The sequence below is a fragment of the Mytilus edulis genome, chromosome 9, assembly GCF_963676685.1.
Source record: "Mytilus edulis chromosome 9, xbMytEdul2.2, whole genome shotgun sequence".
Taxonomy (NCBI): Eukaryota; Metazoa; Mollusca; class Bivalvia; order Mytilida; family Mytilidae; genus Mytilus; species Mytilus edulis.
Window position 1 is genome coordinate 26,564,840 of NC_092352.1, and position 20,299 is coordinate 26,585,138.

General features: G+C 31.6%; 2 protein-coding genes across 5 annotated transcripts in view; both read left to right on the plus strand.

Annotated features, from left to right (window-relative positions):
* LOC139487944 (long-chain-fatty-acid--CoA ligase 1-like) overlaps positions 1 to 20,299 on the plus strand; it is a 42,605-nt gene that overhangs the window by 4,985 nt on the left and 17,321 nt on the right. The window contains exons 1-4 of one of the 4 annotated variants that reach the window (XM_071273192.1): positions 223 to 355; positions 906 to 1,061; positions 13,371 to 13,485; positions 14,114 to 14,181. In XM_071273192.1, coding sequence (XP_071129293.1) covers positions 353 to 355; positions 906 to 1,061; positions 13,371 to 13,485; positions 14,114 to 14,181 — 342 coding nt within the window. In that variant the 5' untranslated portion in view covers positions 223 to 352. Of the gene's footprint in view, positions 1 to 222; positions 356 to 905; positions 1,062 to 6,266; positions 6,435 to 9,437; positions 9,974 to 13,370; positions 13,486 to 14,113; positions 14,182 to 20,299 lie in introns of those variants that run through there. The other 3 variants (XM_071273194.1, XM_071273196.1, XM_071273195.1) reach the window with 3 other exon arrangements.
* On the plus strand, positions 16,133 to 19,649 carry LOC139487945 (piggyBac transposable element-derived protein 4-like). The gene has a single exon (XM_071273197.1). It carries the CDS (start codon positions 16,433 to 16,435, stop codon positions 18,272 to 18,274), a length of 1,842 nt encoding a protein of 613 aa, XP_071129298.1. The 5' UTR covers positions 16,133 to 16,432; the 3' UTR covers positions 18,275 to 19,649.

Here is a 20,299-nt window from a genome sequence, read left to right on the forward strand (position 1 = left end):
TGTTTCTACAGTTTGATAAATGTTTTTAGACTGGTTGCTTATTGTTGTATACTGTGAGGTTAAGGTTATGTGTAGTACATGTATATATGGAAGAGGTTTCACCTTATACAGGTGGCTGTTTGTTTTAGTTATCTTTACATTGTATGGTGTGAAGTGAAAGAAAACATGAATCATTTTAAGTTCAAGATCAAGGTCATAAAATGGTATGATTGTAGTATTAGTAACCTTGAGGATTATTGGCCTTGCATGTACATGTGACCTTTATAAAGCTTCAGCGTACTTTTGATAGTAACATTTTGATCATATACGTAACAACATAGGGATGTTAATAATTTTCTAAAGAAATTTGGCAATGGTTTGTATAGTTAAAGCATATAGGGAAAATTTTCAAGTCTTTTGATAATTATTTTTTATAAGTTAAGAGATTTTTATTGTTTACATTCAATTATGAATTTTTGTAAAAAAAGAAAACTGCAGTCCATTTAAACATTAGCTATATGTATGCGTAACTATTAAACTACCTACTATTAAAATTTAAAAAGGTATGAACATGTAAATACCATCAATTTAGGATTATAAAATTTAAACTTAACAAGGAGACGAATCTATGGTAATAAGATTTATATAAATGTATATACATGTACATGTAGATGAGTATTTATTTACCAGGTAATCAATTTATAAATAATATATACTTTAAATCTGTTAAATGTTATAAAGTTTTTAATTATTTAACATAAATATTTACATACATAATCCAGTATTATTGGGATATATTCTGATTATAGTTTGACGATTTACTTATAACATGACATGATGTAGTAATAAGATTAAGTACAACTTTACATCTAAATAACTGGAACAAGGATATTACCTTGACATTTGTCTTTTTATTTTTATTTCAGAAGATAACTGGACGGGACATGGACTATCTAAAATTAGCTGGAGCAGGGGCCATAACTCTGAGTGCTGTTTCCACAGCAACATATTTATATCTGACACAGAGTCCAAATCCTGTTCCGTCAGCTGTAGACCTGAACAACCAAACCATAATAATCAAGGTACAAATCAAATTATTCTGAAAGTCTGGTAAAAGGCCAGTGGCTACTAAATGTCAGTCATCAATAACATTAGTCCTCTTATCATTTTTGTCGAATTTTCAAGCTTTACTGATCAATGCTAACATCAAAATTAATACTGAACCTGTGCTATTTGGGCCATAAAAAAAGAATATGTGTGTTTGTCCAAACGCTACCTACCCAGAAAATAGCTGCCTACTCAAAATCTTTTATTAACCTGATGTTGAAATATATTTTTTTATTCAAATAAGCATGAAGACTAATAGACATCTGATACTTAAATTTCTCTTTGCCAAAAAAAGAAAAAGAAAATGCCTACCTACCTACCCACTATCTCAATGTTTGGTAGGGTTTGTGCAAACCAAAATATTTTTAAGTGTGGCCTTGCATAGTCAAAATGCATTGAAGCTATATTTTTTTTGCTAAATACAGTCACTGACATCTTGAATAAGGATAGAAATGCAATGCAAATCCTGTCATTTCACCTATTCCAAGCTTTTAAATATAACTTTTATATTTTGATGAAGGCTGCCTCCTGGTGTGGGATTTTCTTATTGCTTTGAAGACCCATTGGTGGCATTAGGCTGTTTTCTGCTCTGTGGTCCAGTTGTTTCTTTGACACATTTTCTGTCTCAATTCTCTAATCTATTCCATATTTGTTACCTATTTTATAGTATACTGATGAGGTGCTTTAGGATATATGACTAGATTGGAGATAGCTACTTAAGAGTAGATCAGCAAAAATTTATAAATAAGTCAATTCAATTTTACATCATAGGTATCATTAGATGCAGGGTTATCTGAGCTTGCATCTTGGTGTACTTTGGTTGGTTGTGTCTGTAGTATGAAATTGATAAAAGTGGTGTAAACATTGATGATTAAGCAACTAAACAACACAAGACAACCTAAAACAGATCTAGAAATCATCAACCAGTCTTCCAAGATTAACATGCTCAGAAACTCCTAAGTTAGAAGTTAGGCATGCATTTAATGGGGATGGTTAAATTTCAGATTCACATTGTACTAATATTTCACTAAAAATGCAGTCTTTAACTTTTTGAAAAATATAATGCTAGTATGCTACTGAGTAAAAAGAAGTGGAAATAACAGAACTGAAATAAAAACAGCTATCAAGGTCAACTCTATTAAACTAAATCCTGTCTTGTCATGCCACCCTCTTGTCACATTGTAGTAATGCCTATGCGTTTTGAATCTCATTTCAAAGGTCACATCTGATAAGGTCAATTTTCCTTGACTGAGAGGATGACCTTTATATACAGATTTGTCTGTTTACCCTAGACATCAGTCTCAGTAAATCTCTTTTTGGCCAATTAACCTTTATACTTTATTCCAATTTCCAACTCTTGGTAGTCAAACTTTGCAATGATAAAACTGCAACTTGAAAATATACCAAGAGTTATCTCTCTTAGAATAGTCTTAATGTCATCATCTTTTTCTAAGATGAAATTCTTTTAACTTACCAATAAAGGAAATCCTTTTTGCTCCTAACTTTTTAGCATGCAGTTTGCTAATTTCAATATTTTTTATAACATGCAAAAAGTACATGTATAAATGACAAAAATACAAAACTCCAAGGAAAATTGAAATAGGAAGTCCCTGAACCAATGGCAAAATCAAAAACTCAAACACATTACAACAAAATCCATTGAGTGTAGGTAAAGGTAATATCTTTGGTTAGCTTGCTTGTTAGCTGAACCATGAAATCATTATTAGGTTAGGTGAACTACCCTTTTTATGGGGTAGTCTAGTCTTAAAGGCAGATAGATAGGTCATCTGTCGGACTAGTCTACTCTTAAAGGAGGGTAGTATTTGACTACAGACTTTCAGACTTTCCATGTTTAATTTTCCTTGCAGTTCATTATTTTTATTATTTTACTTCTGTCTGGTATTATACACACAGGTGTATAACCATAAGAGGTATCTTGCATATTGTTATTATCTTCCTGTGACCTTGGCCTATATCCTTGAAGTCTTAAATTTTCTCCATTGTCCTATCAAGAATTTAACTTCTTATCCTTTGACTCAGGCTTTTGGACTTTGACACATGGGTGCGAAACATCAAGACAAAACAAGGCATGCCATGGAAGGTGACATCTGATTTTGACCTTTGACCTTGAATTGTCCACCACATAACCATATATATTCTTGCTTGCCATGACAAGGCGATATCTGGTTTTGACCTTTGACCTTGATATGTCCACCCCATAACCATATATATTCTTGCTTGCCATGACAAGGCAAGACCTTTTCATTGCATAAAACAGTCTGCACCAAAAACTTTTTCAACTACTAGTCCAAAGATCAATATTCTGACATTTTTCTTATTGGGCCATACAAAGTTTTGCAAAAACTTACTAGTCCGAATGAAATTTTACTAGTCTGGGGCATCGGACTAGTGGCTAACCGTGCTGACTGTTTAAGAAGGGTAATCCTCTGAAAAATAATGCCCCATCCCCTGATTATGCACCATTAAAATATCAAAAATGGTTCAAGTCCCAACCTTTCAACAATATATTTTTATACGACTGCAAAAATTAAAAAAATTTTGGTCCTATATTGGTATCACGTTGGCGTCATTGTTGTCGTCGGCGGCGTCGGCGTCCGAATACTTTTAGTTTTCGCACTCTAACTTTAGTAAAAGTGAATAGAAATCTATGAAATTTTAACACAAGGTTTATGACCACAAAAAGGATGGTTGGGATTGATTTTGGGAGTTGAGGTCTGAACAGTTTAGGAATTGGGGGCCAAAAAGGGGTCCAAATAAACATTATTCTTGGTTTACGCACCATGATTGTAGTATAAGTAAATAGAAATCAATGAAATTTAAACACAAGGTTTATGACCACAAAAGGAAGGTTTGGATTGATTTTGGGAGTTGAGGTCTGAACAGTTTAGGAATTGAGGGCCAAAAAGGGGTCCAAATAAACATTATTCTTGGTTTTCGCACCATAACTGTAGTATAAGTAAAGAGAAATCTATGAAATTTAAACACAAGGTTTATGACCACTAAAGGAAGGTTGGGTTTGATTTTGGGAGTTTTGGTCCCAACAGTTTAGGAATAAGAGGCCCAAAGGGTCCAAAATTGAACTTTGTTTGATTTCTTCAAAAATTGAATAATTGGGGTTCTTTGATATGCTGAATCTAACTGTGTATGTAGATTCTTAATTTTTGGTCCCGTCTTCAAATTGGTCTACATTAAGGTCCATAGGTTCCAAAATTAAACTTAGTTTGATTTTAACAAAAATTGAATCCTTGGGGTTCTTTGATGTGCTGAATCTAAAAATGTACTTAGATTTTTTATTATTGGCCCAGTTTTCAAGTTGGTCCAAATTGGGGTCCAAATTAACTTTGTTTGATTTTATCAAAAATTGAATAATTTGGGTTTTTTGATATGCCAAATCTTACTTTGTATGTAGATTCTTAATTTTTAGTCCCGTTTTCAAATTGGTCTACATTAAAGTCCAAAGGGTCCAAAATTAAACTAAGTTTGATTTTAATAAAAATTGTTTTTTTTGGGCTTTTTTGATATGCTGAATCTAAACAGTACTTAGAATTTGATTATGAGCCCAGTTGGTTCAAATGAGGATCCAAAATTATTATATTAAGTATTGTGCAATAGCAAGAAAGTTTCAATTGCACAGTATTCAGCAATAGGAAGAAATCTTCAATTGCACAGTATTGTGCAAAAGCAAGAAATTTTCAATTGCACAGTATTGCGCAATAGCAAGAAATCTTCAATTGCACAGTATTGTGCAATAGCAAATATTTTCAATTGCACAGTATTGTGCAATAGCAAGAAATATCTAATTGCACAATATTGTGCAATAGCAAGAAATTTTCAATTGATTGGAGTTATCTTTCTTTGTCCAGAGTAGTAGTTGAATCAACTTAAATCATTGTTTTATACAATATACAATGTATATTCACTTTTACTACCAACTGATAAATTAAAACAATCTTTACCATTCAGTGATAACAAGCACAGCACCTTCTGTTACATTTTAATATTTTATGATGTATTTAAATGAGTAGTTATTGTTGCAAACTCCATTAGAAATTTGAATTGAGATCAGTTTTGGAAAAAGAGAAAGGGGATGTGAAAAAAAGGGGGGGGGGGGGGGTAAATTTTTTCTCATTTCAGATTTCATAAATAAAAAGAAAATTTCTTCAAACATTTTTTGAGAGGATTAATATTCAACAGCATAGTGAATTGCTCAAAGGCAAAAAAAGTATTTTAAGTTCATTAGACCACATTCATTCTGTGTCAGAAACCTATGCTGTGTCAACTACCGGTATTTCATCACAATCCAAATTTAGAGCTGAATCCAGCTTGAATGTTGTGTCCATACTTGCCCCAACTGTTCAGGGTTCAACCTCTGTGGTCGTATAAAGCAGCTCTGCACCCTGCGGAGCATCTGGTTATAATTGCCTTGATAATATTTAGTAACCAACAATCATCAATCAATATAATATGCACATCAGTAAGGCTCTGTCTCCTTAAGTCATATTTATTGAAAAGAATTTTCTGATTTTCAAATGCTGTAGTCATCTCAGATTCATAAATATTTTTATGTAGAAACACTAATACTAGACCATTAATATTTGTTGGTTTTTGCATCCTTTAGTTTTATTTTCAATCAGAATATGAACCCTGGCCTCTGTGCAACAGTGGAGCAAAACAGTAACAAATGTTTAAATAAAAAAATTCAAATGTTCAAAAATATGCAAAAATTTCTCTCTCTGGTTATAATATAATATTATATTCAATATCCTTGGGTCAACATTGCTATTACATGTACTGCTTTATCATTTCAAATAAAAGCAACTAGCATGACTATTGGTATGCATACCATTTAGAAACTATATTACCTTCTTTAAATCTAAATGCATTAGTCACAGCCATTAGATGGTTCAGGGATTGCCATGATATCTTTTGAATCTCTGAATACATGTATCTTACAATAAGGGGATCTACATGTTATTGTATATAAAGTTTAACTTGCTTCTTTTCCCATAGTAAAGATAGTGAAGTATGATTAGTTATCACCTTGATGTGTATTGGTGGTGAATTTGTCCTCAGGTAAACTGACCATTTAATTACTACTGGTAGTCACTTTTAAAAGAGTTGTTTACTTTACCTTGAAAGCAGTATTTCTGGGTTAAGAAAATAAGTGGTCACAGTTCACACATGATTTATTACAGGATTGATATTACACATAAATTTCATACCAGGATATCTACCTTATTAGTCAACTTAAGTTGATAGTAATGGGACAGTCAGAATCTTTAGAAATTTCCCAGGATAAGTTCAGTTCCCAGTCTGAGATTGCTCCTGTAAGTAGATTTGTATTGACTATTGTTCATTTTACATCTTTTATCTACTTTGAAATTTTTTTAAAGTATTTATACAGCCTTGGCTTTTAAATTTTGGGGTTTAGGTGATCCTTACGTAGGTAAACCAAGAAAAGTACTTCTGATGCACAAAATTTTCCAAGTGTTGTTTTCATTTTCAATTTAGTTACGACTGTCATATATTTCAATTTAAAAACCTTGAGCATAAAAAGATATAACATTCTAAGATGTTTACATATATGTTTCACCTTATCTAGCCGTAGGGCCTTAAAGTGTGGGATATAACTATCAGTTATCCATGTTTAAAATTGTTTAGTGCATTCTTAGTCACTAAGTAAATTCTTGAAGCTATTGAACAATTGGAATAAATTTGTAGGAATCCTTGTTGCTACATCCACCAGCTAGGCTCTGGTTTATTCTGGGATTTTCTTAATGCATGAGTCTTTTTTTTTATCAATAAATCAATTCATCAATTTGAAAGATTAACCTTATAGTGAGGTTACTTGTTATATATTGCATGTAAAAAAGTTATTTTAGAATTATGTATAATGTATATCTCTTAGGATGTCCCTTTGGGTCAAAAGAGAATAAAATTATGTCCTTATACATTTGTTCAATGGTTTAATGCAAATATAATCTATATTTTTAAAGCAGTGGTTCTGTTACGTAAACTGTAAATTCAGAAATTTTATGTGTGCATTTATTGGGGTTTTTTGTCGAGCCTGCAACTTTTGTTGCAGAAAGCTCGACATAGGGATAGTGATCCGGCGGCGGCGGCTACGGCGGGGGCGTTAGCTAACTTCTTAAAAGCATTATATTTTAGAAGGTGGAAGACCTGGATGCTTCATACTTTGTATATAGATGCCTCATGTTACGAAGTTTCCGTCAGTCACATGTCCAGTGTCCTTGACCTCATTTTCATGGTTCAGTGACCACTTGAAAAAAAAGTTCAAATTTTTTGTAATGTTGAATTCTCTCTTATTATAAGTAATAGGATAACTATATTTGATATGTGCGTACCTTGAAAGGTCCTCATGTCTGTCAGACAGGTTTCACTTAACCTCAACCTCATTTCATGGATCAGTGAACAAGGTTTAAGTTTTGGTGGTCAAGTCCATATCTCAGATACTATAAGCAAGAGGGCTAGTATATTCGGTGTATGGAAGGACTGTAAGGTGTACATGTCCAACTGGCAGTGGTCATCTGACTTTGACCTCATTTTCATGGTTCAGTGGTTATAGTTAAATTTTTGTGTTTTGGTCTGTTTTTCTCATACTATATGCAATAGGTCTACTATATTTGTTGTATGGAATGATTGTAAGGTGTACATATCTAGCGGGCAGATGTTATGTGACCTTGACCTCATTTTCATGGTTCAGTGGTCAAAGTTAAGTTTTTGAGTTTTGGTCTTTTTATCTAATACTATATACCATAGGTAAACTATATTTGGTGTATGGAAATATTTTATGATCTTTATGTCAGTAGCGCAGGTTTTATTTGACTGTGACCTCATTTTCACGGTTCATTGCACAGTGTTAAAGTCATATGAAACCTCAAATTAAAAAAAAAATATGCATATGTTTTTTTAAAACTAAATGGATAGTTTTCATTATACAACTTATGTACATATACTTTTTTCTGAGGAAAATTCTTTAATTTGTCCACATTTAGAAGAGGTTTACTTATTTTTAATTGCTTGCTGCCAGGAAGCAATTTGCCGACATATTTTCCGTATGCATAGTGACCTAAGCATGACCCTCCTCGTTAAAATCCATTGATAGCAATATGCATGAATCTGTCTTTAAAATAAACAATTACCTGATTGTATATGTTAAACACGTGCTAAATACCCATGCTTTTTCTTGATTATTTACTGTAAGGTGACAATCGGTAAACTTCGGCTTCAAAACACGGCATTTAATGAGTAGCCATATTTGTTAAATCATAACAGACAGATAGAAAAAAAAATGACGATTATACGATATATTTGCGTAAAAAATTATAAAATCGTGCACAGAGGACTAAGTTTATGATACATACATGCATTGGTTCAAGAATTGGATGAACATTATTTTTCACCAGTCACTCGTTTCTTATGACTTTAAGTTTTTGTGTTTTAGTTTATTTTTCTTAAACTATAAGTAATAGGTCAACTATATATGTTGTATAGAAGCATTGTTAGCTGTACATGTCTGCCTGGCATGGTTCATCTGACCTTGATCTCATTTTCAAGGTTCATTGGTCTTTGTTTAGTTATCTTGGTTAATGTTAAGTTTATGTGACAGTTGTAATAAAGCTTAGCTTTATACTTAGGACTATCAACATAATATCAATGATTAGTATAGAAGGCGAGACATTTCAGTGTGTGCACTCTTGTTTTAAGAATGGACAAAATGCTTCTATAAAACATATGTTTAGTAAATATTTTATAGTTAAATTCCACTTTTCCTGATATTATACACCTTGCTTATTGGAGCAACTGTGTATAGGGATTATGAATTCTGTTCAGTCCTATATTAATGTTTTGTCTACTTGTCTGTTACACTCTGTAACCTTAACTCCCTGTTGACAGGAGAATAGGTCTAAAGAAAACTTTCACTGAATCTTTAGTTTCTAATCCTATTTCTTTTTTGATTCAATTGATGATTCAGATTTCCCTTGTTAAAACATGGCCTTGTCATACCTATAAAAGGGGAAGACATCTTGATTCTGCAACTATTTCAGAATACCACAATCTTTGTGGAAATGAAACAATCATAAAAAAAAAATCACATCATTATTTATTTTCTTTGCCTGTTCTGTTTATTTTAAATAATTAATAACTTTAGACTTTGTTGTAACTATGCATAAATGAGGGAGCAGCTATATCTTCCCAGTTTTTCTTATAATAGTGATTATACTAGGCGGAAGCATAAGCGATGATTCATGTTTTATTTACAGAAAGATGTAGATGTTAGTGGAATTTCTGAGTTTATTAATAGAACTAGTGTCAATATTGTTGCTGTAATTATCACATGGGATGTAAGATATACGTAACTTGTATTGAATGGCTAAAATAGAATGGCATGATATACATCCCACTTCAAGTATAAGTTGTGATAAACATTTACATTGATTGGAAGTGTGTTGGTACTATTATTGATACATTACTCGTTTCATATCACTATTGGTACATAGCTATTGGATTGCTGCTCTCTTATATTTCATTGTATTTACCTGTGTCTTTGTTGTTTCTACCGATCACCATAAAAAATGAAACTTAGCATTTAATACTATGATTGTCAATTGTGGAAGCAAAATATAAATGGCTGGAAAAGGAAACTTTATAGTATACTAATAAATGGAAGTTTTTTATTTATGGTTATGAAGTAGACAAATATACTCTGTTTACCTGGAAAACTAATCAATCAATTAAGAACTAAACATCGTTAGTGAATGAATTGTTGGATATGGGACATTCAGCTTCAGTAGTTATTACAAAAAGTAACAGTCGATTCCAATCACAGTCGGAAATTGTATTTGTAAGTTGTTTTATATACGTATTGATTCTGTTTTAAAAGTATCGTTTGTCGACTACTTAAAATTTAAATATTGGAGGTTTAATACACTTCCGTCTGTAAATAATACAGAGAAAAAAAATTTTTTAGTTGAATATGTTGATTATCTTTTGTGACTTCATTTGTTACTTTGCTTGATGGTTTATAATCTTATTTAGATTTTAAATAGAGGTTTATAAGAGCTTGTACTGCTTACCTGTTAGCTTTAGTCATTAAGAAACTCAATCTGTACCTTAGAAAGCCTATAGAAAGTTATTTTATAGTACATCTATTTAAAACAGGTATAGCAACAATTATTATATCATATGCACCCTTTTTAGCCCAAAATACTTCATTGACTCTTGAAACTAAAATGAACAGGCCTTCCCAATTGGTAGCCAAAAGTGTGTGTGTTAAGGTGGAATGCTTATTTAATAGAACATGTACATCTAAAAATAAAGGGATGTGGTATGATTGCCAATAAGACAACTCTCCATAAAAGACCAAATGATACAGAAATTAACAACTATAAGTCACCATACAGCCTTTACATTGAGTAAAATCCATACCACCTAGTCAGCTATTATAGTTTAAGAAGTGACAAATATGAAACAATTCAAACGAGAAAACTGATGGCCTAATTTTTGTACAAAATTATGTGGAAAACAAATATGATGTACAGCAACAAAAGGCAACCACTGAATTACAGATGTGTATATTTGCTACTTATTAATAAATAAAAGATTTTTTTTGCACTTATATGTCTTAAATAGTAAAAGGGTAGTAGTGTAATTTGAGAAGTAATTGCACTCTAAAAATAAGTTTTGATTCTGTGGAAAAAGATTTTTGAGAAAGTTTGACAATGGCAGCAGTTTCAAAGGGATGCCATTAGCTGTATTGCATGTATCTTATTTCTAGGTGTGCAATAATCCTCATGTCATCTTTAACCCTTTCCTCCATAATGACGCCTTTTGACGCCACCCCCTTTACTCCATAATGACGCCTTTTGACACCTGTGTAGTACCTCAGTTGAAATGCTTTGACTACAAAATGTCTGCATCAGACTTAAAAAAAAATTGTATCCAATATGAAAAGGAGATTCATGAGAATTATCTGACTTGAATTTCATTCATGAAATATTGATTTTCACAATGCATTAACACTTTAAAACTGATGATTTTTTTTTAACTGAAAAAAAATCCCATGCAAATCAAGTATATTAAAAAAAAAATCCATGGAGGAAAGGGTTAAAAATTGGATTAAGTATCATTATTATACTTAGATGTAATAACTGAAAATATACTTAAAAAATAAAGTAATTGAAAATATAATGACAATACTTTTCTGCTACTAATAATTTGTAACCATGGACATTTTATTAGATTTTTTTTCTGAATGATGGTGAAAATATATGTTTATTATATACTGATACAAAGAAATGGAGGATCAATAAATTCTTTTGACTTGGGAATAAAAGATAGAAAGAAGACACCTATATTAGAATTAATGTAACATTAGTTCATCTGGTATATATCTATTTAACTACTATTGATGTTATGTACTGTAAAGAAAAGTAATCAATTCATAACAAATACCTGTAACCCCCTTAAAAGCAACTGTCATCTCAAGAATAACTGGTTCGAAATAGAAATACTGAATAATTAATACACTCTTCATATCTGTAAATTGACATAATGGGGAGGGATTTTAATAGATTTGTCAGTTACTCTGTCTTTACAATTCAAATCACCTTTATCCCTTCTTCCTCCCCAGTTAGGTGAAATTTGTGTAAGGTTGCTTGTTAGTCAATAATTTTCACCTGACCGTGACATTTTGTCCATGCTCTTTTACTTGTGTAAGGTTTTTGGGATTGAGCTGTTCTTCACTAGGGAATACATGTAAAACAATAATTGATATGGAGTTTTGTTGTCCAGGGTGTATGTCCATCAATCAAATATCATTTGCCCCTGACCTTGTTTTTTGTTTTTCTTATAGAAAGTAGTTACTCTTATAGTTAAAATTAAATTTTACTTTACACAAGTGGTGTTGTATGCCTCTTAGCTCTTGGCAAAAGTTATATTATCGCTATATTTTTATATGTTGACAGTTGAGCATTTTTCTCATAATTTGATATTGGTTGATGTTAAAGAGACAATCAACTCATGCAGTTGCAATTATGTTATTTTAATATTTGTTTTAGATTTAAGAGGCTTGCTGTTAAGAAGATTTTCTTTGTTCTGGAGGATTAAAGTCAATACCAGATTTTACTGTCATTTCTTTTATAATTACTTTTAGTAAAAAATATCTGTTAGGCCATAAAAAAGAATAGGTTTGTTTGCCCAAACGCTACCTACCCAGAAAAAAGCTGCCTACTCAAATTCTTTTGTTGTCCTGATTTGAAGAAGTTTTTTTTTTAATCAGATAGGCATGAAGACTAATAAACACCCGATACTTCAATTTCTCTTTTTGAAAAAAAAAAAGAAAATGCCTACCTACCTACCCACTGTCTCAACCTTTGGGTAGGGTTTGGGCAAACCAAAATATTTTTAATTGTGGCCTTATGAAGCAATGAATGACAAATAGAATTAACATTTATTGACATTTCACTGTTTAAAAATATATGAAATTAAACAGTGCAATCTTGGTCTGCTTTTGTCTTGCCTGTGAATGCTAGACACAGTGTTAACTATCTAGTAGTGACAGCAGCACTTCCAATGACGTAAACAAAAAATATATATATATTTCAGAAGGTAGAAAACCTGTATACATCATTCAATATATGCTGATGCTTTATGTTACAAAGTATCCATCTGTCATATGTCCATCCATAAACAGCATCCTTATGGTTCAGCTGAACTTCAGCAACTGATAATATTTTGGGATTGGAAATTTGGAATTAGTGTAAGGGTTACATGGCAGACATTGATCTGACCTTGAATTCATTTTTATGGTTCATTGGTCGATGCTATATTTTTGTTGTTTGTTCAGTTTCTTAGACATGTTAGATACTATAAGCAGTTGCTCAACTGTATTGATGCATGCACTGATTTTAAGGTTTATAAGTCTGTCAGACAGGTTTCATCTGACCCTGACCTTTTTTCATGTTTTTTTTTTGGACAATTTTTAGTTTTTGTGGTGTCATCAATATACTTTGTATATTCTTTAGGAGTAATTATAAAAAGTGTATTATCTTAACATAAGCGAACAGGTGTATTTTACCTGGCATCAATCTATGATTTGATGGTTGCAGAAACTGTTAACTATCCATGTCTAATACTGAGTTGGTAAATGATAACAATTACCAGTAAGTATAATCTTATCAGAACTGATTTTATAAAAATGTTGCACTTAATTAAAGATGTGCTTTTGTTTATAATTACAGGGTAAAGACAAAGCCAGAATATCAAAATTATGTAAAGATGGTAAACTTCTAGAATATCTGGATGAAAATGTCCAGACTCTTTATGAAGCATTCAGAAATGGAGCACAAGTATCAAGTAGGTACAATATTGCTATGATAGATCATTATATTTGTATCATCTATTGCCATCAACTTTCAATCCATGTCGTGTCAGCAAGGTGATGCTTAATTTGATGCCTTGTTTAAAGAGAGTGCCAAACTCTATGCTCAATTAGAACCCTTGCAACAAATCTTTAAGGGGTTCGTAGGTGGCCTGTTGCAAGACAAAATTTCTATCTCTATTCAATATAACCTCATTTTCCTGTCGCAGTTTAAATATCCACTACTTTCATCCAGGCAATGCCAGGAGAGCCTTTATTAAAGGACCTGCCTTTTGTTTTAATTGATAATTTTTCTGTCCTGAGTATGCATGAAATATTTGCCACTTAACGTGGTTAAGCAACGAATAATCAATAAATCAATCAGAAATATAACATGAGATATAAGGAGTTCTAGTAGATATCAAGGCCAGAAGAATTAAAATTGATAATTTCCTAATCTAAGATTTAAAAAAAGGAAAACACCTGTGTGATAAATTAAGAGCAGGTGGTATGTTTATGCTATGATATAACAACAATTACTGGTGCTACTGGAATACATGTATATATTAATATATATATACATTATTGTTTATAATTAAGTAAGAGAAAGTTTATATTTTTCAGGTAATGGTGCTTGCTATGGATGGAAGCCAAGTAGTAAAGAACCGTATAAATGGATATCATACAATGATGTAAATATATTAATTGTTTTTATAAAACTTTTATAAGTTTGATGTCTGGTAATAAACCAATAAATGCCATATAAAATCAATATATTTATGGTATCTTTCAATTTTTATAAGTGAATGTTCGAAAAATAGTCAGTTGTAAACTACATGTATATTGTTAAGGAATAATTTAGGGCATTTTAAGTTTATGGGAGGCTTGACTTATTTTTTTTACCTTTAGTGTAGCATAGCATTAACCAACATAATATTTATCTTATTTCATGGCTCCCACCTTGAAATTTATAGAATGCTTATAACCAATTTTTTCCTACTTTAGTATATATGGCTCCCATATTACATTTATACAACTTAGTTTTTGATGATGTTAGAGTGAAGATAAAATCTTTTCTAAGAGATTGAAAAAAAGACATGATAAAACAATGAAGTAATACTAGTTGATATGTCAATTACAGCACTGGTTGAGTACATTTAAGCTTTAGCTTAATCATATTTATTTATAGTGAATTTGGAAACAAGTTATTGCAATTTATATAAATCCCTTTCCACCTTGCAGGTGTGAGTGCTGCCTTGTAGCGACATTAGCCTACTCTTTATCAAAATCTACAAGGGTGTCTTTTATGTGCAAGAGATATGTCTCTCTCTTAACACGGGTCAGCCACTTATCATCCCCTTCTGGCGGACTATCATTGTTTCTCAAGACAATACACGCAAATGGTGTCAATGGAGAGCTGAAAACTCAGTCCCTGAAATTTTCTCCCAAACCTAGGATCGAACCAGGAACCTTTGTGTTAGTAGTCAGATGCACTAACAACTACAACATGGCTCTCCTACATTTAAGCTCACTAATAGGCCACTTGATCTGAAGCTATAGCTAGCCTTCTGTCATTATTCCATCAAATTTTATATGAAAAAAGGTGAAAAATTAATATGATTGCCAATTTGCCAAATGACAGATACAGACTTTGGAGTCTTAAGTTTTAATAATTCGTACAACATTCTTTGGTTTGTGAATTCTTTAATTTATGAAAAAAAATTGATCAAATACTTTTCATTGTTAACAATTGTGTGCCAAAAACAGTCAAAATCAATACAGATTACTCAAATTTCCTCGTAAGAATCACTATTTTTGACCAGTGTGAGGTTACAAAGTGAAAATTTGATGTGTTTATAATAAGACTGTAAAAAAGTATAAAGTGTGGGTGATCTTCAGAGGGTGTCATAGAATGATAGACTACCATAATACAGGAATTCAAAAATAGAAATGACGGGTTTGACGTCGTCGTTCTCAGTGCGGAACCCGTCTTTTGACGGGTTACACTGGCAATTTTCTGACCTTTCAAAAAACCTTCAAATCCTCGCATAATCACAAAACTCCGAGTTTAAATTTGAATGAGCCATCAGATCTATATCCATTATTCAATTTGAACCATTTTAAGTCTTTATAATAAACAAATATACACTTTAATTTTACTTTCAGGAAAATAAATTGTTTTTGGCATGACGTAAAAAATCTAAAAATACATCTAGGGAAATCCTTTTCGTCCTCGCTCAATTCTTGTTCATTTGATTATCAAAACTATATGTCTGGGTAAATAGAAGAATATTTTGACACGTGTAAAAGTTCTTTTGTGAAAAAAATGGAATTATTTAAGTAAAAATATGAAATAAAACAGTTTACGTGAAATATGAAATTCCCGCGCACATGCCCCGCCCTTTCCTGTATTATATAAATAGATTTCGTCTAAAACCGTAAGAATAAAATATTGTCTTAAAGGTGAATATTAATTTATCGTTGTTATTTGATTGATATTTTGCAAATTTAGAAGTTTGGTGGTAAAAATACATAAATTGTATGGAAATATCAACCGGAAGTTTACTCGCTTGAGAGACGTTCCGAAAGAGAAAATGAAAGTTGCCGCACAGTTTGTTACCAACAATTTATAGTTTTTTTCAGTAACTCTATCAGTGTCCATGCTTGAGGATACACATTTCCCATAAAATTAATAATGCCTGAACACAAATCCATCTTTCTAGGTGCTGTTAATACCTATATTCCTCGAAAATCTTTGAAAACTTGGAATTCTTTTCCGAAATAAAAGAAACGTGAATCAAAGAAACAAAATGTGAATCCGTTGTCAAATCTATTTATCGTCTGATATTTTCCCATATTTATGGGCTTTTCAGGTATATTCAAGAAAAATAAATTGATAAATATGAATGAGTTTTGTTGTTTTTCCAATGAATTATCCAAAATATGCAGCTATTTTTTTCTATCTTTTCTTTTTCGCAAAATAAAATAAAAAGGGGGCGTTTCTGTGTTTACTTTCTGATAATGGCAGAAGCCAGCACATCTATTGCTGAAAATATATGTGAACTATTTGCTGACACTGATAGTGAAAATGAAGAATTTGAAGGATTTACTGAAAATGACTTTGCTGAGGATGACCTAAATATTGACAATGTTTCTGAAAGAGATGATTTGTTTGATATTGATAACTGGGTTATGGGTGAAAAAAATCCAGAACTTCTACCTTTTACGCAAACCCCAGGAATTAAGTGTGACCTCCCAGACAATGCGTCCGTTTCTGATTATTTCTATTTATATGTCAATGAAAATGATTTTGAGAACATTTCTGAGGAAACAAACAGATACGCAAAGCAATATCTTGATAAAAACAATAACTTGAGCAGATTTTCAAGGTTTAGAAAGTGGACAAACACTACTGCCACAGAAATGAAGCGTTTCATTGCTGTAGTTTTTGCAATGGGTATTCTGTCACAGTCAGACGTGACTGATTACTGGAGTAAAAACCCTGTCACTTCAACACCATTCTTTCCGTCAACTATGCCAAGAGACAGATTTCTCCTAATGTCATCTTTCTTCCATCTTGCCAACAATGATGAGTATGTTGCTAGAGGTCAACCAAACTACAACCCACTTTTTAAACTTGGAACTTTCTATGGTCGTATTGTAAACAGATTTCACTCAGTTTACACACCTGGTCAATCAATTTCATTAGATGAAGGAATGATTCCTTGGAGGGGTAATCTATCATTTCGAGTTTACAGTCCTGACAAGCCAGTTAAATATGGAATCAAAGCCTACATGATCAGTGACTCCAGTAACGGTTATGTTTCAAAATTTAAATTGTATACAGGAAAGTCGGGTATCGGTCCAAGCTCAAATGGCGCGACGTATGACTTAGTCATGGATATGTTACGAGGCATGTATGAAAAAGGTTATAATCTGTATTGTGACAATTACTACACATCACCCCAACTATTTTGGGATCTCTATGGTCTAGGTGTAGGAGCGACAGGCACTGTAAGGTCTAACCGTCGTGGTATTCCACAATTTTTGAAAGACAAAAAACTTACAAATAAAGGAGATCTTTCTGTAATGAGTAATGGTCCTTTAAATTGTGTCAAATTTCTTGATGGAAAGGCTGTTTTTATGCTTTCGACTATACATAAAACCAATTTGGTCAACACACGCCGTCGTGACCGTGAGACAAATGATTATATAAGAAAACCTAGTGTTGTGAACTACTATAATAAATATATGGGTGGTGTTGATCGGTCTGATCAAATGATTACTTACATTAATAGTGTTGTTAAATCATTTAAGTGGTGGAAAAAGGTAATTTTCCATGTTCTTGCTATTGCTGTTCTAGATGCATACACTTTGTATAAAGCTGACCACCCTAATATAACACATAAAGCGTTCAGAAGACAATTAATAACTGAACTTGTATCTAATAACCCAATAGAAAGTGATAAAGTAGGAAGGCCTTCAAATGCGAAATTAGAACGCCTAAGTGAAAGACATTTCATTTCTAGAATTGTAGGGGTGGGCAAAAAAAAAAACATTGCACGTTTATGCAAAGTCTGCAATGAGGCTGAAAAGAACAATGTAAATATGAACAACCTACAAAAACGCAAACGGCCAGGTCATGAGACTTGTTACGAATGTAGAGAATGTAATGTTTCTTTGTGCATTGAACCATGCTTTAAGATATGGCATACACAAAAGGAATATGTTGTTGCTTACAAGAGATGGAAGAATTCTTCTGTCCAACCAGTTGATGAGGAATAGTTTCTTTGTGCATGTTTATATGTTATCAATATCAATTTAGTTATTATAAAATTGTAGTTATGGATTATTGTTTTCAATTACAGTATCAAATGACCTTTTCATAATTTTTAATTAAGAACAGTACTAGTCAGTAGACAAACAAGGAGATGTGGAGTAAATGTTAATTACGAGGCAACCAATCTTTTCAGTTGTGTACATTCAAATGATCTTACAAAAGTCAATGATTTGGTAGGGTTTTGTCTGCTTAAAATTCAGCGGCATGGTATATACAATTTGTTGTCAGTATAGTTGTTTGTATAAAGGAAGAGTATTTTTATTACCTGAATTTGATTGGAACATAACAAAAAATCCCATTCCTTTATCAGAAAAAATATGTTTAAGACGTTTAAGTTTGTACATCTACAGATAAAACTTGTGTATAAAAAAGAAGATGTGGTATGATTGCCAATGAGACAACTCTCCACAAGAGACCAAAATGACACAGAAATTAACAACTATAGGTAACCATACGGTCTTCAACAATGAGCAAAGCCCATACCACATAGTCAGCTATAAAAGGCCACGAAATGACAATGTAAAACAATTGAAACGAGAAAACAATACATTAAAATTTAAAATTGCTTAAACTTATCAAAACATCATATAATCATATAGCCTAACACAAAACTAGTTATAAATTGAAATTATTCAAACCTGGACAGAAACAGAGGTAATAAGAATTACAAACTAAGTTGTCAAATGTGTCAAAAATAAAATATCCTGCTTTCTAGGTTACAAATGTCAAATTTATGTTGCACTTTTGTCCTAATAATGCATATTCCCCTGCAATTGAAACTAAGGAAACGAAGATGTTACCATAGCAACCACTTTTTATTTGTTTGAATACTTAAACTGAATTAGTTCTTATGATCTATTACATGTTTATTATAGTGTTGAGACTGTTTGTAGTAAAGCAAAAATTTGTTATCTTATAAATTTCTTGTAACAATAAGAGCATCTTAAAACAGGTGAGTCATATATTATTTACATTAAAATTTCATATTTTTGTGATATAAGTATTTTTATTTTCAGTAATTTTCAGTTTACTACATTTTAAAATTTTATTTAGATGGATAAGAAATGATTATATGGCTAGACTAGCCAGTAAAATACATTTTAATGCAAAAAATACTAATAAAAAGGCAAAAATGTTTGTTACCATAGCAACCATTTAGACAAATTAAAGTATAGTTCTTCAACTATATGGATATCAAGTTTTGGACCAATCGGGGCGTTTATCATTTAGTTTAGGACAAATTAATAATGATGGCATTTTTTTTTTAAATTTAAACAAAACAATTCAGCATACAGACTACATCTGTAGAAAACAAGTCAGCATGGTGACCAAACAACTAAAGTGAAAATATTTTTCTATTTCTGAATTTGTTGATAAGTTATTCTTTTTATAACATTGACTTTTAATGTAAATAGAGGAGAAAAATCAAACTATTTTGTTTTCAACATGTCCTTATTTTGATGCAGCGTCATTAACAACTATTGTAGTATGATATCAGTGGAGAGAAAGATGTGGAATTATCAGTTTTCTTTTGACTTTGGCATTTTGGCATTTCTTTGTAACTAATATAAGAAGTATATTTATAGGCTTAACAGGTGCACAAAAAAGAAAGATGTAACTTATTTTGGAATATTAAAGTAAATTGATATGGATTGCAAGATAAAGAAATGAAATTCTATTCATTTATTACAGTTGTTTGTTTAAAAATTGTTATATATGTTTTTAGATGATATAAAATTTGTTTTTTCTTACTTCATGAAATGATTAGCCGGACAAAATGGTAAAAAAAAGTGAACATAGCCCAAATTTTGATCTACTCCTCCTTTAAATGATAAGATTAACCTAAACTTATTTGTTTTTCTAGGAAACTTAGTATGTTAGATAGAAAATCTGTAAAAGCAATAATAAGATTTAAAAATCAGTCAATATGGCTGAAATTATCAACTCCTCATACGGGTTATAGCCTCAGA